The sequence below is a fragment of the Halichoerus grypus genome, chromosome 14 (genome assembly GCF_964656455.1).
Source record: "Halichoerus grypus chromosome 14, mHalGry1.hap1.1, whole genome shotgun sequence".
Lineage (NCBI taxonomy): Eukaryota > Metazoa > Chordata > Mammalia > Carnivora > Phocidae > Halichoerus > Halichoerus grypus.
In genome coordinates this window covers 24489303-24512522 of record NC_135725.1, presented here as the reverse complement: position 1 = coordinate 24512522, position 23220 = coordinate 24489303, and the positions used below count along the sequence as shown (strand labels likewise).

The 23220-nt window shown below is 38.8% G+C and overlaps 1 protein-coding gene across 4 annotated transcripts in view; it reads left to right on the top strand.

Annotated features, from left to right (window-relative positions):
* Positions 1-6173: 6173 nt before the first annotated feature.
* Positions 6174-23220, top strand: part of KIF27 (kinesin family member 27) — an 82927-nt gene continuing 65880 nt past the window's right edge. For all 4 annotated transcript variants that reach the window (XM_036090576.2, XM_078061279.1, XM_078061280.1 and 1 more), the window contains exons 1-3: positions 6174-6282; positions 11912-12288; positions 22392-22592. In XM_036090576.2, coding sequence (XP_035946469.1) covers positions 11991-12288; positions 22392-22592 — 499 coding nt within the window. In that variant the 5' untranslated portion in view covers positions 6174-6282; positions 11912-11990. The remainder of the gene's footprint in view (positions 6283-11911; positions 12289-22391; positions 22593-23220) is intronic.

Below are 23220 nucleotides of genomic sequence, written 5' to 3'. Positions count from 1 at the left end.
TCTGAATATCCAGTTTGCTAGCTTGCCCACCAGGTTTTGGGCTTGCCAGCACCCTGCCAATTCCTTAAAATAAATCTCACTTTCTCTCTGTCTAGATGGATTGATGGATGGATAGATATAGATTATATATCTATGTCTATCTTTATCTCTATATATTCTATTGGTTCCGTTTCTCTGGAGAACCCTAATACAGGTATGAATAAGTAATGTGGCAAAATAACTCTTGTCTAACTCAAGAATATTGAATATAAAATAAAAAATTAATAAATGCATGGCAACATTAAATCATTTGCAAGATTCCTTTCCCGTATAAAATTCACTGACTCAAGTCATTGGAAGTTTGTAGAAATACATTATTGTGGCATTCATCGAAGTTTCTCTTTTTCCTATAAACTACATTCCTTCTTTTCTTTTTCCTTTCTGTTTTGATTTATCCCACTGGGTTTAGGATCTTTTAGTTTCAAGTGAAAGAAACCAGACTGAAACCAGCTTAATGAAAAAGGAAATGTAATGATAAAAAAACCACCCCAAAACCCAGATAAGTCCAGGGAAAGAGCTGGCCTTCACCATACCCAGTTATGGTCCAGGGATTAAAATGCACAAAGACCACATCTTGTATTTCTTTTTTGCTCTGTTGGAGGAGATCACTCTAATAGCTAGTGATTCCAGGCCACAGAATGCAAATCTTTGCCAGTAGCACAAGCAAAAATCCGGGGCTTGGCTGACAAGCCTGGCTTAGGTCCCAGGTCCCTGTGGCCTGAGGCAAAGGCCAAGTAATTGGCTGGCCTACCAGGTGGAGCAGGGGCAGTTCTTGAAGAAATAGAGAGGGGGTCTGCTTCTAGAAAGGAAGAGGAATGGTAGGTAGCCCCAAAACCTTGTCTTCTACACCTTTGTATGTTCAGAATTCTTCGGCAGATGGGGATCATTTCAAGTTGGCAACTGCCGAGGAAGAGCTAGGAAAAGGGTAAGGCTGCATTCTGAATTGATCCAAGGAAAGAAATAATCCAATTTCCTGTCTGGAGGTGGGAAAAACCTAGTAACTCCCTTCCTTCAATATTCGATTTTAATGTTCTCAGGATAGACTAAGGATTGGTTGGTAGATGAATTAATTAGTATTCTTTGGTTGTGGGAATGGAATTCAATTATTAAGGCTCAGTAACTTTGATGAAGGCTGAGTTAAAATGAAAAGAAGCAATAGCTCCCAATGGTGTTTAATAAGAAGTCTAGAAATACTTTGAGGAGTGGTGAAAATGGCCTTTGGACGGCAAGTAAAAAATATAAAACCTATGAGTTCATAATCACTCTGCCCCCACTCCAAAAGAAGAACCCTATTGGTTGACTTTAGAGCTTGGTAGGGACCAGTTCATTATTCTCAAAATCAATCAGTGAAAGGGAAAAAAAAATCAAGCATGCATCGTGTCATTCCTAACTGCTGTACTATTTTCAGGATAACCCAATAGAGGGAAAGCTCTTCTTATATAACAATTCCAGCTAATAAATGTGAAAAAGGATATTAGAATTAGAACATTACCATTTTGGAAGCCCTAATAAAATAATAGATCCAGAAAATGATCATCAGTGTCTGTTAAAACCATTAGGTAAAATGTTAATGGGGAACTTTTTAAATGGATGGATTAGGCTGGAGGCATCTGAACTCACTCGTAATTTTTATTTTATTTTATTTTTTTTAAAGATTTTATTTATTTATTTGACAGAGAGAGAGACAGCAAGAGAGGGAACACAAGCAGGGGGAGTGGGAGAGGGAGAAGCAGGCTTCCGGTGGAGCAGGGAGCCAGATACAGGGCTCGATCCCAGGACCCCGGGACCACGACCCTAGCCAAAGGCAGACGCCTAACGACTGAGCCACCCAGGCGCCCCTCACTTGTAATTTTTTTTTTTTTTAAGATTTTTTTTTTTTTAAAGATTTTATTTATTTATTTGAGAGAGAGAATGAGATAGAGAGAGAGCATGAGAGGGGGGAGGGTCAGAGGGAGAAGCAGACTCCCTGCTGAGCAGGGAGCCCAATGCGGGACTCGATATTGGGACTCCAGGATCATGACCTGAGCCGAAGGCAGTCGCTTAACCAACTGAGCCACCCAGGCGCCCCTCACTTGTAATTTTTAACAACACTGAAAGTGGGATATGCAGACACTATGTGCCTCCTGGTGTGTTGCAATAGGAAGTACACAGTCCTGTGTATGAATTATTCTTGGCAGAAAAATTGAACCTGAATCTAATCAGGAATCTAGATCTAACTACTAGTTTTCAGGAAATGTAGGAAATACAAGAACAAGGTAAAATGAAATGACAACACAAAGATGCAATTGCCAAATCTAAGAATGTGAGATGTTCTAAAGGACAAATGGGCACTGTTTTTTCAATAGATCATTTGTTTGTTTGTCTGTGTGTGTTTTAAAGGCGGGAATTGGCATGGGTGTGGAGAAAAGGGAACCCTTGTGCACTGTTGGTGGGAATGGAAATTGGCGCAGCCACTCTGGAAACAGTATGGCAGTTCCACAAAAAATTAAAAATAGAATTACTACATGATCCAGCAATGACACTTTTGGGTATACATCCAAAAAAATTGAAAGCAGGATCTTGAAGAAATATGTACACACCCTTGTTCATAGCAGCATTACTCACAATAGTCAAAAGTTGGAAACAACCTAATTGTCCAATGGAAGATGGGCGGACAAACAAAATGTAGTCTATCCATACACTGAAATATTACTCAGCCTTAAAAAGGAAGGACATTCTGACACATGCTACAACATGGATGAATCTTGAGAACCTTGAGTTGTTGTTTAACGAGTATAGAGTTTTGCAAAATAAAGAGAGTTCTGGAGATTGGTTGCACAACAGTGTGAATGTCCTCAACACTATTGAACTGTACACTTAAAAATGGTTAAGATGGAAAATTTCATGTAATGTGTATTTAACCACAAATTTGAAAAAGGCAGAGGGTAACTGTTACTGATTATGAGAGAATGAAGGGCCATATCAATCCAATGCTACATGTGGACCATGTTTGGATCCTGATTTGAGCAAATAAACTGTTAGAGAGTGAGCGAGTTAGAGCGATGCATTATGTAGAAAGCCACAACTCAGCTCAGCCTTTCGGGAGGCAGCATTGACTTTGTCATCCAACACACATAGGCTGCAGTCTTCCCTCTGCCACTTACCAACCATGTAGCATTGAGCAAATTACTTGTTTTCTGGTTTTGATTTTTTAAATTTCTGTAAACACTTACTGAATCTCTGCAATGAGCTTAATATTTACTATCTATTAAATACTGACTATGCTCAACAATGTGGACATAAAAATAAATAAAACATGGTCTCTGCGGATGCTGGAGAATTGATCAATGCAAGAGAATAAAGAACCCCTCAAATAAGCCCATGAATATGTGGGAATTTGTCCCATTTCATTGATTCTAAGACAATTTTTTTTCACATTTCACTTCAACTTATATGAACTGTATGAACTTATATGAAATATATTTTCTTATTCAAGATAATCTGATTTGGGGTTTCTGTTACTTGTAACATAAAGCACACTAACGATAAACTTTTCAACAAAGTCTTTTTTTATTTTTAAGTAACCCAGAGTTGGTTTTTGTTCCTTGGAACCAAGACTAATTGATTCAACTATAAAAATGACTTTAACCCAGTATTGCTGATGGTTATCATTTTGGTGAATTTTGTTGAATATTTTTACTATCTTGTGTTCTTACATGTGAATTTCTCCCCTGAACGAAATTGAAAAAATTATTGTCATTCTAGCTACCTAACAATTTTTGAGTAATTATTCCTACTTTCAAACCTCACAACAACCCTGTGAAGTAGGGATGAGTTTTATCCCAATTCTTCAGGTGAAAAAACTTGGTATTATTTTGTATCCTTATTTGAAGCATTTTCCTATACCAATTTTTTGTAAACATGAGTTTCAATGAATAGATAATACTATTTTATAAATGTACCATTAATTTATCAATCCCTTTCATTGAACATTTATGTAATTTCCAAGTTTTTGCTATTACAAATAGTATAATAAACATTCTTGCACACGATTCTTTTTTTTTTAAGATTTTATTTGTTTGAGAGAGACAGAACAAGTGGGAAGGGGGAAAGGGCAGAGGGAGAGGGGAAGCAGACTTCCTGCTGAGCAGAGAGCCGGATTCAGGACCCTAGGATCATGACCTGAGCCAAAGGCAGACGCTTTACCAACTGAGCCACCCAGGCGCCCCAAGCATGTCATTCTTTATCCATGTATCTATTTTCTCAGAGAGATGACAAGAGGTGGGATTATGTATAAAAGTGACTCTTGCCAAATGCTTGTGGGTTACATTATGAAAAGTTGCTGCCAACTTTACAGGTGAGAATGGTTTATTATTTTAATTTGCATTGCTTGGTTTATTAGTGAAGCAAAATGCCATTGGCATGCAAGCCAGACTTCAGTTTTCTTCTAATCTTCTGCCTTCCAGGTCCACAGGGCCAATCTCTGGTTTTGTCCAGCACTAGACTGGACTTGGGGACTGGCATATCTTTAAGTTCCTACAAAAAACCCTCAGTCACAAATGCCTCAGTTAGCAATGCTGACTTTACTGAAGATTTTGCCGGAGAGAGGGAGGAAGGGTTCACTTTGCACACCTCTCAGCATACAGCCTAAGGATCCCTGTTAGCCATTTCCATTCTTCCTGAACCTCCCTTACCAGCTGTCTTCTCCCTCCTCTCTGCTTCAGCCTCTTCCCAACACCTTCCCCTCTCTCCATCTTACTCATTTCTTTTCAAGAGCAGTCAAATAATTCTTCTCCTAGTCTCATATGAACAATATTATCCTTTTTTCTGAAGCCTGGGTACCAACCAACTCAAACCCAGCTGTAGGCTCCAAAGGGTCTCCTCAGCAAGATTGTGTCTCTCTGGACAGCACTTTCTCGTTTCAGCTACTAAAGGTAATATCTCCATGGCTTTGAACGTGGACTTCAACTACCTCCATTTTGACCTCAAACTTTCTTTCTTTTCTTTTTATTTATTTATTTTATATTTATTTATTTATTTTAGAGAGAGGTGGAGGAGGGGCAGAGGGAGAGAGAGTCTTAAGCAGACTCCGGGCTTGAAGCACAGAGCCTGGCTCCAGAAATGGAGCCCCATGCGGGGCTTGATCTCACAACCCCGAGATCAGGACCTGAGCCAAAACGACTGCGCCACCCAGGTGCCCCATTGACCTCAAACTTTCTAATGAAGTTCTTCTTTCCAACTTATCTCTTAACTCAGGCAAAGGAGTTGGGCAAACCATCCCCTCTTTAAGGGGAGGCATTAAGGCATTTAAAACTAGATTGGAAAAGTTAAACATAGAATTATCATATGACCTGGCAATCCCATTCCTAAGTCTATACCAAAAGAACTGAGAACAGATACTAAACAAATACTGGTACGTGAAAGTTCCTAACAGCATTATTCATATTAGCCAAAAAGTGGAAACAGCTCGCATGTCCATCAAGTGATGAACTGATAAATAAAATGTGGTATGCCCACACAATGGGATATTATTCAGCAAAAAAAGGAATAAAATTACTGATACATGCTACAACATGGGTGGACGAGGAAAACACTGTTTAGCAAAAGAAGCCGGACACAAAAGGCCACAAATTGTATGATTTGGTGAATCAAAAATGCCCCAAACAGGTAAATCGATACAGAGAAAGCGGACTGGTGGTTGCCAGGGACTGTGGGAGAGGGGAATGGGAGTGACTGTTCATTGACACGGGGATTTCCTTTTGGAGTGATGAAAATGTTTTGGAACCAGAGGTGATGGTTGCACAACTTTGTGAATGCCTAATGTACACGTTAAAACGGTTTGATGTATGTTATGTGAACTTTACTGCAATAAAAAGAAATGGAATTGGCTGCAAAAATACTGAAACAACGTGAGTCTTTCTCACATTCATTTTGCAAACCGGCGGAGAGTTACTTTGGTTCCGCACTCTGCGACAGGTCCCAGTGAGTTGGCTTTGTAGCCACGCCCGGAGCTGGCCTCCCCCTCGGTGGGGCGGGGCTTGTGGGGGCGGGGCTTGCCGGGGACCGGCCTCGTCGGGGGCGGGGTCTGGGGCGCGGCGGAGCGCCCGGCCGGGAGGGGGCGCGTCCGGGACTGGTTTCGCCGGTTGCCGGGAGAACCCGTGACAACAAAAGGCCCGAGCGGCGGCGGCGGCGGCGGCCGGGCGGAGCGAAGCTGGGTAGTCCTGCCCTGGGCTAGCCGCCGGAGACCGGGGCTTTCTCGAGCTGGTCAGTGAGTGGAGGGCCGGCCTGGCGGGGCACGGTGCGGTGCGGCGCCCTCCCGCCCTACTGTCCGCCGCGCCCGCGCTCCAGCCCGCCGTTGCGGAGAGGGGGCGCCGCCCAGAGGTGGGGGGTCGGGCGCCGCTGCGGGACGGCTCGTGGGGTGGGGGGCGGTTGGGGCGCCTGCACAGCCGAGGAGGGCGCCGGAGGGGGCTGGGGTCGGTGCCGGGAACCCCGCCGAACGGCCGGGGGAAGTGGGGTCCCCCGTGAGATAGAAGGGCCCGGGGATTAGGGACGCGCGGGAACGCCGGACGGAACCTCACTAAGTCAGATCCTGTGTTTCTGGCGCTTCCAGCTGCGGGAGCTGAAGGGGATGGGAAGGCCCACCCTCATGGGGGTTTCGTTTTGTCACCGGCCTCCTTTTTCCATGCGGATATTGAAACTTTGGTGCAACCCAAGCGCCGTAGAAGTCTGAAAGTCTCCTCCCTCAGAGGCAGGTTTCGTTGAGAAAGAACGGTGCCCAGGTTCTTTCGTTGAAACACCTTTTAAATAACCCTTCGCCCCCTCCAAGTTTTCAAATTTTTGTTTTTCCACTTTACGTTCTCTATTCTCTCTCTAGTTATTTATGCATTTGTGACCTTTTCTGAGATACTTTTGCGATTCACTGTCCATTTGCTGGGAGGTTTCTTACGGAAATATTAGCAAACCAAAATTTTTAGACAACCACTACTTCTGAAAAATCACGGGCACTGGATGGCAACAGTATTTGGAGACACTTCTTTTTGATCAGCGACATGGCATCAGTGATCAAAGATTCTCTTGCCTTTCTCCGATTTCAAAACTCCAGGGAGTATGCCTAAATATTACCAGCCAATCAGATTTCACCTTTCTTTACTTTTATTGGTGACATAATACATATGCTTCTGATGACTGCAGTTGATCAGAATCTAAAGTTTAAGTGCTATGGATTTTTTTTTAAGATTTTATTTATTTATTTGACAGAGACACAGTGAGAGAGGGAACACAAGCAGGGGGAGTGGGTGAGGGAGAAGCAGGTGCCTGCGGAGCAGGGAACCCGATGCGGGGCTCGATCCCAGGACCCTGAGATCATGACCTGAGCGGAAGGCAGACACTTAACGACTGAGCCACCCAGGCGCCCCAACTATGGATTTTTTAATACTTAAATTCTTGGATACTAATTTTTGGCAAGCCATAGATTTAGGGGATCTTATTTATTAGAAAAGATAGAATTTCTTTTGCCTTTTTAGCAAAATTTTCCCATTATAAAAACCAAGAAAGTGAAAATATCCCAGTTACAGTGCACCTTTTATTAGCAGTTTTGTTGGAAATAGGTTTGGCTTAACAAAGACCATGACTTTTGTTTTAACGTAATGGCATAAATAAAAAAAATAATCTGTATAATAAAAACTTCAAATGTAGATGTTTAAAGACATTTGGAAGAACCAACTCATACAGCATCCTTGTAGTTTATTTGGAAAAGTTTCTAGTACCAAGTGATTGCGGAGTCCTTTAGGATCCAAGAAAAGGTATATCATACATATGAGTATTTTTTCACAGCTGACTTTAGTTAGAATGATTAAAACTGCCAAGGTTAGGTGCATCTCTTTATTGTGGCCATTAAATATAGCATGTTGACTCAGGATTTTGCAGCCCAAGGGAGCTGATTTTTTTCTTTTTTACTCTCAGTGGGCTTTTAGAGTGATGTATTTGTTATTGTGATCCTTTTCAGACTGTCCACTCACAAAATTATAATGCACAGTACTGCTGCAGAGTTTTTTAAAGGCTAGTGAATATTAAATATGTATTAACATTTCCATAGCAAGTAGGGCTGAAAATGTTTTTTTAGTCTATTAATGCTCTACTAGGCTACTTAATGATACTGTGGAAGACTCTTTTCCAAAGCTGGCTGCATCATTTTACATTTCCATCTGGATACTCTGGTTTCTCTTCAGATCGCATAAATCTTTCGCCTTTTACATTTCCATCTGGAGTATGTGATGTTTCCGTATTCTATATGTTCTCACCAACACTTGTTTTGTTTTGTTTTTTAAATTTTATTTATTTATTTGAGAGAGAGAGTGGGAGAGAGAGAGCACCAGAGGCAGGAGGGTGAGAGGGAGAAGCTGACTCCCCACTGAGTAGGGAGCCCGATGCGGGCTCGATCCCGGGACTCCGGAATCATGACTTGAACCAAAGGTAGACGCCCAACTGACTGAGCCACCCAGGTGCCCCTCACCAACACTTGAACTGACTGAGCCACCCAGGCACCCCTCACCAACACTTGTTTTGATCTGTCTTAAAAAAATTTTTTTAAATATTAATATCCACCTTTTTAAAAATTGAAGTGTATTTAACACACAGTGTTACATTAGTTTCAGGTGTACAGACAAGTCTATATGGCATGCCGTGCTCACCACTAGTGCAGCTATGATCTGTCATTGTACAATGCTATTGCAATACCATTGACCCTATGCTGTGCTTTTTATCCCTGTGACTCATTCATTTCATAACTGGAAGACTGTATCTCCCACTGCCCTTCACCCATTTTGCCCACCCCACAACCTGCTACCTGCCAGCCACCATCAGTTTTTTCTCTGTATTTATGGGTCTGATTCTGCTTTTTATTTGTTTATTTGTTTGTTTTGTTTTTTTAGATTCTACATATAAGGGAAATCATATGGGGGGCACCTGGCTGGCTCAGTCTGTTGAGCATGCAATTCTTAGTCTCACACGTGAGACTCGAGCCCCACATTGGGTGTAGAGGTTACTTAAATAAATAAACATTAAAAAGAAAGGAAAAAATCATATGGTATTTGTCTTTCTCTGTCTGACTTATTTCACTTAACATAATACCCTCTAGGTTCATCCATGTTGTTGCAAATGGCAGGATTTCATTCACTTTTATGGCTGAGTAATATTCCATTGCATATATATACCACATCTTCTTTATCCATTAATTTATTTTTATTTTTATTTTTAAAGATTTTATTTATTTATTCATAAGACACAGAGAGGCAGAGAGAGAGAGAGAGGCAGGCTTCCCACGGAGCAGGGAGCCCGATGTGGGACTCGATCCCAGGACCCCAGGATCATGACCTGAGCTGAAGGCAGACGCTTAACCGACTGAGCCACCCATGCGCCCTCCATTAATTTGTTGATGGACACTTGGGTTGCTTCCATATCTTGGCTATTGTAAATAATGCTAATAAGCATAGTGGTACATAGATCTTTTTGAATTAGTGTTTTTGTATTCGTTGGGTAAAATACCCAGTAGTGCAATTAGTGGATCATAGGGTAGTTCTATTTTTAATGTTTTGAGGAAGCGCCATACTGTTTTCCAGAGTGACTGCACTAGTTCACATTCCCACCGATCATGCTTGAGGGTTCCTTTTTCTCCACATTCTTGCTAACACTTGTTATTTCTTGTCTTTTGATTCTAGCCATTCTGACAGGTGTTAAGTGATACCTTATTGTGGGTTTGATTGCATTTCCCTGCTGGCTAATGATGTTGAGCATCTTTGCATGTGCTTATTAGCCATTTTTCATATCTTTGAGGAACAAAAGATTTAAATTTGCTCAAATTCATTTCATCTGTTCTTCCTTATAAAGCTTATTGCTTTTGCTTTTGATGTTATACCTGAGAAACCGTTGCCAAACCCAAGGTTACCAAGAATTACCCCTATGTTTTCTTCTAAGAGTTTTATGAGTTTTAGCTCTTACACTTAGGTCTGCGAATGATTTTGAGTTAACTTTGTATATGATGTGAAGTAGGAGTCCAATTTCATTCTTATGCATGTGGATATCCAGTTTGTGTCAACCGTTTATTGAAAAGCCTGTTCTTTCCCCCACTGAATTGTCTTGGCGCTCTTGACAAGAATCATTTGCCCATAAATATGAGTATTTATTGGGACACCTGGGTAGCTCAGTTGGTTAAGCATCTGCCTTTGGCTCAGGTCATGCTCCTTGCTTGGCTGGGAGCCTGCTTCTCCCTCTGCCTGCCACTCCCCCTGCTTGTGCTCTCTCTCCCCTCTCTCTGACAAATAAATAAAATCTTAAAAAAATATATAGGGATTTATTTCTGATTCTCAGTTCTTTTCCATTGATCTTTAAGTTTGTCTTATACCAGTATCATACTGTCTTGATTCCTGTTGCTTGTCTTTAGACTTGGGGAAGTGTGTCCTCTGACTTTGTTCTTTTTCAATATTATTTTAGCTATTCTGTGTCCCTTGAATTTCCGTATGAATTTTAGGATCAATCAATATATAAAATCTTTAAAAAAAAGAATTTTAGGATCAGCTTGTCAATTTCTACAAAGAAGTCAGCTGGGATTCTGATAGGCGTTGCATTGAATCTGTAGATAAAAATTTGGGGAATATTGTCATCTTAACAGTGTTTTAAGTCTTTCAACCCACGAACATGAGATGTTTTTTGATGTATTTAGATCTTCTTTACTTTCTTTAACAATATTTTATAGTCTTCAGAGTATAAGTTTTACATGTCTTTCATTAAATTTTTATTTCCAAGTATTTTATCCTTTTTGATGCTACTATAAATGGAATTGTTTTCTTAATTTATTTTTCAGGTTCATTGTAAGTATAGCTACCAACTTAGGTTCCCCCCCCCCATGGCTTTCTTGATTTGTGTTTCTTTTTCTTTTTTCTTTTTTTTTTTATTAGCATATATTATTTGTTTCAGGGGTACAGGTCTGTGATTCATCAGTCTTACACAGTTCACAGTGCTCACCATAGCACATACCCTCCCCAATGTCCGTCACCCAGCCACCCCATCTCTCCCACCCCCCTCCACTCCAGCAACCCTCAGTTTGTTTCTTGAGAGTAAGACTCTCTTATGGTTTGTCTCCCTCTCTGGTTTCGTCTTGTTTCATTTTTCCTTCCCTTCCCCTATGATCCTCTGCCTTGTTTGTCAAATTCCACATATCTGTGAGATCATATGATACTTGTCTTTCTCTGATTGATTTATTTCACTTAGCATAATACCCTCTAGTTCCATCCACATCGTTGCAAATCCAATTTAATTTTTAATATATTAATTCTACCAGCGATTTTCAGAAACAAGTACAACATAAGTGAGGAGTGGAAAAGCAGTTTTTCAGTTAGTTCTGATTATTTTTGAAAAGAAATGATTTAAAGTTATAGAAATCCTTAAAACTGTTTTCTTGGATTTATCTCTAATATTTGTGGCAAAGAGATATAGCTATAAAATCTAATAAAGGGTTTGCTTTCAACACATGTGTACAATTACTCAGTTATTTCCTTGCCTTAATTTTCTAACTCCTCAGTTATTCAATATTTAGATTAGTGAACTGGGAAACATATTACTGCTGCAGAAAGAATGGCATGATGGAATCCTAGGCACTTATCTCTTAGCTTCATCATTTGCCAACTCATGGCGCCTACCCCTTAGATTGTTTTGTAGCAAATCCAGACATTTCATATCATCTGTAAATTATAGGTATATTTTTATAAGACAGATTTACTTGTTGTAACTGTCTCTCAATGGAACAAAACCTGCTTTAATTGACTTTGTTTTAGAAGATGCTTAGTTTATTAGGATAAAGAAGTCCATAATTAAGTTTTGTTTTTATTTTGATACACAGGAGTCCAGATCTTACATAAAATGGATATTTCTCACACTAGATACTGAATATTAAGTAGAAAGTTAAAATCTAAGCTGCTATGGAAGAAATACCAGTAAAAGTTGCTGTAAGAATCCGACCTCTGCTGTGCAAAGAAGTTCTTCATAATCATCAAGCTTGTGTGAGAGTTATTCCAAACACCCAGCAAATTGTCATTGGGAGAGATAGAGTCTTTACTTTTGATTTTGTTTTTGGCAAAAATTCCACTCAAGATGAAGTTTATAATACATGTATAAAACCACTAGTGTTGTCACTCATTGAGGGCTATAATGCAACTGTTTTTGCCTATGGACAAACTGGATCCGGGAAGACCTACACCATTGGAGGAGGCCATGTTGGTAAGATTCTCATATTCTTTGACTTTTATTTGAGACACTGGAATGAAGCTAAAATATGAAGATGTGTTTGTAATATCGTCATCTTTGAAAGATTTATTTTTAAATATTGAAGTTTTCATTCAATTTAATTTATGATTATATTTGATTAAGGAAACAAGTTTAAGACAGTGTTTAGTGTTCAGCCCTTTGCCATTTTTTCCCAGTCTTATTGAGATATAATTGACATATATCTTTGTATTAGTCCAAGGTTTACATATAAGGATTTGATATATGTATGTATTGCAAAATGATTACCACAGTAGGTTTAGTTAACATCAATCACATCAAGTTATAAATTTTTTCTTGTGATAAGAACTTTTTTTTTAAAGATTTATTTATTTATTTATTTGAGAGAGAGAGAGCTAGAGAGAGCACAAGCAGGGTGAAGGGCAGAGGGAGAAGCAGACTCTCCACTGAGCTGGGAGCCTGATGCGGGACTCAGTCCTTGGACCCGGGGATCATGACCTGAGCCAAAGGCAGATGCTTAACTGACTGAGCCACCTAGGTGCCCAAGAACTTTTAAGATCTAATATTTTAGCAACTTTCAAATACACAATGCAGTATTGTTAACTACAGTTACCATGCTATACACTACATCCTCAGAACTTATAACTGGAAGCTTTTATGTTTTGACTACTTTCACCCACTTTGACTACATTTCCCCCACTCCCTGCCTCTGGCAACCCTTTGTTGTTTTGAACAGAACTTAAAGTAGAAAGAAATGCGTTAGCATGACCAGATTTTGATCTTTTAACATAATCCACGTGTAAATATCAAGAGTCCTACAACCAGAACTTCAAGGCGATGGGAGGAATTTATTATGTGGTTTAAGGTGTTTTTTTTCCCCATTTTTAAATCAAATTTTTATTTTATTTGTTCCATTTTATTGAGGTACAATTGATAAATAAAATTGTACCATATTTAAAGTGTACATCATGATGATTTGATGAATGTATATGTTGTCAAAGGATTCCTCCAATCTAGTTAACACATCCATCAACTCACATGTAAATACAGATTTCTATTTTATTTTATTTTTAAAGATTTTATTTATTTGAGAGTGAGAGCATGAGCGGGGTGAGGGGCAGGGGGAGAAGCAGACTCCCCGCTGAGCAGGGAACCCGAGGTGGGGCTCGATCCCAGGACCCTGGGATCATGACCTGAGCTGAAGGCAGACGCTTATCCGACTGAGCCACCCAGGCACCCTGGATTTCTATTTTAAATACTAAATATTTTAGGATATAATTTCTCCTGCTTGTAATTCTAGTTTGGAAAAGGTGGGATCCTTAGGATTTCCTGTAGAGCTGGAAGGAAACTTGAAAATCATTTCTGTTTGTAAGTGTGGCACTCCAGCTATGGAGCGATCAATGAAGGACTTAGAGGGCTAGTGACAGCTGGGATTGAAGTCAGGTCCTCTGTTGAGATGCTTACTGTATTGGGTGGCTTAGTCGTTAAGCGTCTGCCTTCGGCTCAGGTCATGATCCCAGGGTCCTGGGATCGAGCCCCGCATCGGGCTCTCTGCTCCCCGGGAAGCCGGCTTCTCCCTCTCCCACTCCCCCTGCTTGTGTTCCCTCTCTCGCTGTGTCTTTCTCTGTCAAATAAATAAATAAAATCTTAAAAAAAAAAAAAAAAAAGAGATGCTTACTGTATTGGTATTTTTCTACTAAAAGCAAACTTGAGTATTGTACATATATATGTATTATTGTCTAAAATTATTGCTAGTATGGGGCGCCTGGGTGGCTCAGTCGTTAAGCGTCTGCCTTCGGCTCAGGTCATGGTCCCGGGGTCCTGGGATCGAGCCCCGCATCAGGCTCTCCGCTCCGCGGGAAGCCTGCTTCTCCCTTCCCCACTCCCCCTGCTTGTGTTCCCTCTCTCACTGTGTCTCTCTCTCTCTGTCAAATAAATAAATAAAATCTATAAAAATAAATAAATAAAATAAAATAAAATTATTGCTAGTATTCTGTATATGTGTAATGACTCTCAATGTATTTTCTACTTTCATGCTTTTCAAATATGGAATATGTGACTTTGAGAAACATTTCTCATTACATGTAGGGATTGTGGGGGAGAGTTGGAGGCTGGCTGTGAGGTTTGAGGAAGCCCTGATTGCAAAGATTAAATGGAGGGTCCATAAGTGCCCAATACCCCCCACCCCCCTCACCACCATTTTTAGAATCACTGTTATGAAGGATTTAGGAGATTAAAGATACTAGATTATTTTAGGGTCTCAAAATAAAAAATTCAATTTTTCTACTATAAGTTGTGTTTTTTTGTTTTTGTTTTTGTTTTTGTTTTTGTTTAGGATCTTAGCTTTTTTTTTTAACGGGCAAATGTTTTATGATCCTTAAGACTCACTATGTTCTTTATACTAATAAGAGTTATAAAATGGTTAGAACTTGGTGACTTAATTATCGCTATATTGCTTTTATTAAGAGGCCATGCATACAATTTTAATACCTTAAGGGAAAAAGTTATTAAGTTTATCTATTATCCTGAAATATTTTAACTGCTATAAAATACTTTATACTTGATAACACCATTAGAAGCAGTTTTTGATTTTTTTTCCCCTAGCTTTTTTAATTTTTTTTATTTTTTAAGATTTTATTTATTTATTTGAGAGAGAGAATGAGAGAGAGAGAGCACATGAGAGGGGGGAGAGTCCGAGGGAGAAGCAGACTCCCTGCTGAGCAGGGAGCCCGATGCGGGACTCGATCCTGGGACTCCAGGATCATGGCCTGAGCCGAAGGCAGTCGCCCAACCAACTGAGCCACCCAGGCGCCCTATTCTTTTTTTTTTTTTTTAATCATTTTTTTCATCATGATAAGTGTGCTCTTTAATCCCCATCCCTATTTCCCCATTACCCTATTCACTTCCCCTCCGGTAACCATCTGTTTATTCTCTATAGTTAAGAGCCTATTTCTTCATTTGTCTCTCTCTCTCTCTTTTTTCCTTCGCTTGTTTGTTTTGTTCCTTAAATTCTACATATGAGTGAAATCTTATGGTATCTGTCTTTCTATGACTGACTTATTTTGCTCAGCATTATACTCTCTAGCTCTGTCCAGGTCCTTGCAAATAGTAAGATTTCATTCTTTTTTTATGGCTGAATAATTCCATCTTGTGTGTGTGTGTGGTGTGTGTGTGTGTATGTGTGTGTGTGTACTACATCTTTATCCATTCATCTATTGATGGACACTTGGGCTGCTCTCATAGTTTGGGTAAATACCCAGTAGTGCAATTACTGGATTATAGGGTAGTTCTATTTTTAAAGTTTTGAAGAACCTCCATACTCTTTTCCATAGTGCCTGCACCAGTTTGCATTCCCACCAATAGAGCAAGAAGGTTCCTTTTTCTCCATATTTTCACCAACACCTGTTGTTTCTTGTGTTGTTGATTTTAGCCATTCTGACAGGTGAGGCAGTATCTCATTGTAGTTTTGATTTGTATTTCCCTGATGAGAGATGTTGAACATCTTTTCATGGGTCTGTTGGCCACCTGGATGTCTTCTTTGGAGAAATGTCTGTTCATGTCTTCTGCCCCTTTTTTAATTGGATTATTTGTTTTGGGGTGTTGAGTTGTATCAGTTCTTTATATATTTTGGATACTAACCCTTTATTGGTGTTATTTGCAAATATCTTCTCCCATTCAGTAGGCTGCCTTTTAGTTTTGTTGATTGTTTCCTCCTCTGTGCAGAAGCTTTCTATTTTGATGTAGTCCCAATAGTTTACTTCTGCTTTTGTTTCCCTTGCCTCAGGAGACATACCTAGAAAAATGTTGCTACAGCTGATGTCAGAGAGATTACTGCCTGTGCTCTCTTTAAAGATTTTTATGATTTCAGGTCCCACATTTAGGTCTTTAATACATTTTGAATTTGTTTTTGTGTACGGTAAAAGAGGGTGTTCCAGTTTCATTCTTTTGCATGTAGCTGTCCAGTTTTCCCAGCACCATTTGTTGAAGAGATTGTCTTTTTCCCATTGTATAATAGTTCTTCCTTTGTCGAAGATTAATTGACCATATAAGTATGGGTTTATTTCTGGGTTTTCTATTCTGTTCTTTTGATATATGTGTCTGTTTTTGTGCCAGTACCATACTGTTTTGATTGCTGAAGTGTTTTTTTTTTATTTAAATTCAATTAATTAACATATAATGTATTATTTGTTTCAGGGGTATACTTCTGTGATTCATCAGTGTTATTTAATACCCAGTGCTCATTACAATACAATTACATACCCTCCCCAATGTCCATCACCCTGTTACCCCATCCTTCTACCCTCCTCCCCTCCAGCAACCCTCAGTTTATTTTCTATAATTAAGAGTCTTTTATGGTTTGTCTGCCTCTCTGGTTTCATCTTGTTTCATTTTTTCCTCTCTTCCCCTATGAGCCTCTGCCTTCGTTCTTAAAGTCCACATATCGGTGAGATCATATGATACTTGTCTTGATCTCTGATTGACTTATTTTGCTTAGCATAATGCCCTCTAGTTCCAACCATGTCATTGCAAATGGCAAGATTTCAATTTTTTTGATGGCTGCATAATATTCCTGTGTGTGTGTGTGTACACACACACACCACATCTTCTTGATCCATTCATCTGTTGATGGACATCTGGGCTATTCCCATAGTTTGGCTCTTGTGGCCATTGCTGCTATAAACATTGGGGTGCACGTACCCCTTCAGATCCCTACATTTGTATCTTTGGGGTAAATACCCAGTAGTGCAATTGCTGGATCGTATGGTAGCTCTCTTTTCAACTTTTTGAGGAACCTCCATACTGTTTTCCAGAGTGGCTGCACCAGCTTGCATTCCCACCAACAGTGTAGGAGGGTTCCCCTTTCTCTGCATCCTCGCTAACATCTGTCACTTCCTGACTTGTTAATTTAGCCATTCTGACTGGTGTGAGGGGGTATCTCATTGAGGTTTTGATTTGGATTTCCCTGATGCCGAGTGATGTTGAGCATCTTTTCATGGGTCGATTGGCCATCTGGATGTCTTCTTTGGAGAAATGTCTGTTCATGTCTTCTGCCCATTTCTTGATTGGATTCTTTGTTCTTTGGGTGTTGAGTTTGATAAGTTCTTTATAGATTTTGGATACTAGCCCTTTATCTGATATGTCATTTGCAAATATCTTCTCCCATTTTCTCCGTTTTTGGTTTTGTTGACTGTTTTGTTTCCTTTGCTGTGCAAAAGCTTTTTATCTTGAGGAAGTCCCAATAGTTCATTTTTGCCCTTGCTTCCTTTGCCTTTGGCGATGTTTCTAGGAAGAAGTTGCTGCAGCTGAAGTCAAAGAGGTTGCTACCTGTGTTCTCCTCAAGGATTTTGATGGACTCCTGTCTCCCATTTAGGTCTTTCAACCATTTTGAGTCTATTTTTGTGTATGGTATAAGATAATGGTCCAGTTTCATTCTTCTGCATGTGGCTGTCCCAATTTTCCCAGCAGCATTTGTTGAAGAGACTGTCTTTTTTTCCACTGGACATTCTTTCTTGCTTTGTCGAAGATTAGTTGACCATAGAGGTCAGGGTCCATTTCTGGGTTCTCTATTCTGTTCCATTGATCTGTGTGTTTGTTTTTGTGCCAGTACCATACTGTCTTGATGGTGACAGCTTTATAATATATCTTGAAGTCTGGAATTGTGATGGCACCAGCTTTGGTTTTCTTTTTCAACATTCCTTTGGCTATTGGGGGTCTTTTCTGGTTCCATACATATTTTAGGATTATTTGTTCCAGGTCTATGGAAAAAGTTGATGGTATTTTGATAGGGATTGCATTGAATGTGTAGATTGCTCTGGGTAGCATAGACATTTTAACAATATTTGCTCTTCCAATCCATGAGCATGGAATGTTTTTCCATTTCTTTGTGTCTTCCTCAATTTCTTTCATGAGTATTCTATAGTTTTCTGAGTAGAGATCCTTTGCCTCTTTGGTTAGGTTTATTCCTAGGTATGTTAATGGTTTTGGGTGCAACTGTAAATGGGATCAACTTCTTAATTTCTCTTTCTTCTCATTGTTGGTGTATAGGAATGCCACTGATTTCTGTGCATTGATTTTATATCCTGCCACTTTGCTGAATTCCTGTGTGAGTTCTAGCAGTTTTGGGGTGGAGTCTTTTGGGTTTTCCACACAGAGTATCATGTCATCTGCAAAGAGTGAGAGTTTGACTTCTTCTTTGCCAATTCGGATGCCTTTTATTTCTTTTTGTTGTCTGATTGCTGAGGCTAGGACTTCTAGTACTATGAATAGCCATGGTGATAGTGGACATCCCTGCTGTGTTCCTGACCTTAGGGGGAAAGCTCTCAGTTTTTCTCCAGATTGCTGAAGTTTTGTAATACAACTTGAAGTCTGGAATTGTGATACCCCCAGTTTTGTTTTTCTTTTTCAAGATTGCTTTGGCTCATCAGGCTCTTTTGTGGTTCCATACAAATTTTTGGATTGTTTGTTCTAGTTCTGTGAAAAATGCTGTTGGTATTTTGATAGGGTTCACATTAAATGTGTAGATTGCTTTGGGTAATATGGGTATTTTAACAGTATTTCTTCTTCCAATCCATAAGCATGGAGTGTCTTTCCATTTCTTTGTGTCATCTTCAATTTCTTTCATCATTGTTTTATAGTTTTCAGATTACAGGTCTTTCACCTCTTTGGTTAAGTTTATTCCTAGATATTTTATTATTTTTGGTGCAATTTTAAATGGGGTTGTTTAATTTTCTTTCTGCTGCTTCATAATTAGTGCATAGGAATGCAACAGATTTCTGAACATTGATTTTGTATCCTAAGAGTTCACTGAATTCATTTATCAGTTTTAGTAGTTTTTTGGTGCAGTCTTTAGGGTTTTCTATATATAGTACCATGTTATCTGCAGATAGAGTTTTACTTTTTCCTTACCAATTTGGATGCCTTTTATTTCTTTATGTTGTCTAATTGCTGAGGCTAGGACTTCCAGTACTATGTTGAGAAAAGTGTTGGGAATGGACATCCTTGTCTTATTCCTGACCTTAGGGGAAAAGATCTCAGTTTTTCACTATTGATTATGATGTTGGCTGTGGGCTTTTCATAGATGGCCTTTATTGTGTTGAGATATATTCCCTCTGGACCTACTTTGCAGAGGGTTTTTTATCTTGAATGGTTGTTCTACTTTGTCAAATGCTTTGTCTGCATTTATTGAAATGATCATATGGTTTTATCCTTTCTGTTATTGATGTGATGTATCACATCAATTGTTTTGTGAATATTAAACTACCCTTGCATCGTGGGAATAAATCCCACTTGATTGTGGTATGATTTTTTTAATATATCATTGGATTTGGTTTCCTAATATTTTGTTGAGGATTTTTGTGTCTATATTCATGAGAGATATTAGCCTGTAGTTCTCTTTTTTTTGTGGGGTCTTTATCTGGTTTTGGTGTCAGGGTGATACTGGCTTCAAAGCATGAACTTGGAAAATTTCCTTCCTCTTGTATTTTTTTGGAATGGTTTGAGAAGAATGGGTATTAACTTTTTTTTTTTAAGATTTATTTATTTATTTTAGAGAGCGAGTGAGAGCTGGGGGAGGGGCAAGGGAGAGGTAGACAAGCCGACTCTGCTGAGTGGGGAGCCCGATGTGGGGCTTGATCTCAGGACCCCAAGATCACAACCTGAGCTGAAATCAAGAGCTGAATGCTTAACTGACTGAGCCACACAGGTGCCCTGAGAAGAATGGGTATTAACTCTTCTTTAAATGTTTGGTAGAATTCTCCTGTGAAGCTGTCTGGTCCTGCATTTGTGTTTTTTGTGAGTGTTTGGATTACTGATTCAATTTCATTGTTAGTAATTGGTCTGTTCAAATTTTCTATTTCTTCCTGCTTTGATTTTGGTCGGTTATATGTTTCTAGGAATTTATCCATTTCTTCTAAGTTGTCCAATTTGTTGTCATATAGGTTTTTATACTATTCTGTTATGTTTGTTTGTGTATCTGTGGTGTTGGTTTTTATTTCTCCCCTTCCATTAGTAATTTTGTTTATTTGGGTCTCTGTCTCTAGACGTTTTTCTAGGCATTTTATTTTATTTTATTTTATTTTTTTAAGATTTTATTTATTTGACAGAGAGAGCACAAGCAGGAGAGAGAAGGAGAAGCAGGTTCCCTGCTGAGCAAGGAGCCCGATGTGGGGCTCGATCCCAGGACCCTGGGATCATGACCTGGGCCGAAGGCAGACGCTTAACTGACTGAGCCACCCAGGCGCCCCTCTAGGCATTTTAGAAATACACATGTAGTTTTTTTTCTTGTTGTTTTGTTTAATGAGTTGAGTTATTATACCTGTGATTCTATAACTTTCTTTTTGCATTTGACAATGTTTCATTACTTCCCATATGGGTCATAGAATTTCACCTCGTTTTTTGGACTATATAATATTCCACAGTTTGAATGGACCATAGTTCCTCCACTATTAATGGACATTTAGGTTGTTTCTGATTTTTACTATCATAAAAAGTTGCAGTGTGTATCTTTGTATCTTTAACTTTGCACCATGAGTTAGTATTTGTATAAAACAGATTCCTAGAAGTGGATTTATTGAGTCAAAGGGAGTGCACATTTAAAATGTACATAGATACTGACAAATCACCCTCCAAAAAGGCTGTAGATGCCTCCCACCAATATATGAAAGCCATTTGCTCATATGCTTGTCACTTACTGGATATTATAAATCCAAATTATTTTTCTTTTGTCATCTGATAGGTGAAAAATTGTACTTTGTTGTTTGAAGTTACATTTCTTGGTATATTAGTGAAATTGGTAGCATTTTTTATTTCCCAGGCTGTTAAGGACACCAATTCTGGGTCAGTCATCTGCTGTTTGATTTTTAAATAATGCTGTTTTTTTTTTCTCCATTAAATAATTTGTCGAACATTTGTAGTGTCTAGGGTACCGTGCTAGGCACTGTGGCAGAATAATAATCTCTTATTTTTCAGTACGGCGCTTATTTACTAATATTCATTTTCCTACTTCTCAGAACCTTGGATTTACTGACTTGTACCAGGTATAACATTCTTTAGAAACTCTTGTGTGTTCTCTAAGTAACATAATAGCTAAATAATGGCTGTTGAGATATAAAACTTTACAAGTTCTTTCTCTGAAACAGTCTGTCTCAGGAATGTAATTATAACATTGAAAAATGTGATATTTAGGTTACTAAAATATATGTTGAAGCTTTATTTTAAATATTATTTGAAATTCAGCATTTTGATAAGTCTTTTCAATTATTGTGCTTTGTTACCTGTTGAAGTAGGAAATGAATGAGCTGTTTCAAATCAGCCTTATGGTCTGGCTAATCTACAGTGCATATATTGCACTGTAATTTATACATAACGCTGTTGGCTAGTTCCTGGAAACTCTTCAAAAGGGATCTTCAGGGGCGCCTGGGTGGCTCCGTCGGTTAAGTGACCAACTCTTGATTTCTGCTCAGATCATGATCTCAGGGTCCTGGGATGGAGGCCTGTGTTGGCTCCACACTCAGCAGGGAGTCTGCTTCCTCTCTCCCTCTGCCCCTCTCCCCACTCGCACACACACACTGTCTCTCTAAAATAAATAAAAGAAATCTTAAAAAAAAAAAAGGAAATCTTCAAACTTCACTTTTTCCTTTGTATTAGAAAAACCTACAGCTTCCTTTACTTGCCACATGATGGCAGTCTTGCATCTTAAATTAGGTGAAAGGCAGTCCACGTTAATAGAGGTTCAGATGTTCAGAATGCTGCCCAAGATCTAAACATTGGTCATTTTCAACCTGGAAGCTGTTTTTAAGGTTCATTTGCAAGGCAGCTTTTTGTAGCTTGGAATGTATTTTCCATGGAACAATGCTACAAATGGTGGGTAGGTTTCTAAATTGGCCTAACATATTTAACCTTAAGTCTCAATTGATTCTTTCACTTGTTTAAATATTTTAAAACTATTTTTAAAAAATTGTGGAAACTTTTACACATGAATTTTGTACTTATGGTTTTAAAAAATTTGTAATGTATCTGTATAAGAAAATATAAATTTTGTGTTTTAGCTTTTTTTATATCTTAATTTTTACATGTGCTTTCTTTCTCTAAATTTTTAGCTTCAGTTGTGGAAGGACAAAAGGGTATCATCCCTCGAGCTATCCAAGAAATATTTCAAAACATCTCTGAAAATCCTAGCATTGACTTTAGTATTAAAGTGTCTTATATAGAAGTATATAAGGAAGACCTAAGAGATCTTCTAGAATTGGAAACATCTATAAAGGATCTTCACATCCGAGAAGATGAAAAAGGCAACACAGGTAAAGTAACCTACTTAATTGATAGCCTTCATTAGCAAATATATGTGATTTAATTCAGTTTCTGGATATATTCCAAAGAATCTTTAAAACAGATATCGAAGCAAAATGCATTTGTTTTTACTTTAAAATTGAGTAGCTTTTTGATTACCAATATCCGTTAAATCACCCAGGTGAAGCATAGTTCAAACAGGTTGGTAAGATGAAGTTAGTAAGTTGTAATTCAAGGTACTTATTTTTTATAATTGCCCCCGCTCTGGGTTCATCTCCAGCGAGACTTTGAAATAGGCTGAATTAGTTTTCATGTTTTTTTTTTTCCCCCAGTTTTCCCCAGAGTGGGGATGGCTTCTTCCTTTGGTGTTTGTCCAAGTTGTTCCAGAATTCTCCTTTCTTCCTCTTTGATTTTGTCCCAGCACATCTATTGTCTCCTCTCTCTCTCTCTCTCTCTTTTTTTTTAATTTGGACAGTTTATGTGTTTGCTCCTCCATATTGACACTTACCTATCTTTTGTTGTGCTTCTCAAGGTCTGAATTTCTGTGCTAACAACCTGTTAATTTCATTAAATATCCAATTGTTTGGAAATGGGAGAAAGCTAGAATGGGTCAAAATACAAATATTTTGAAGAATAACA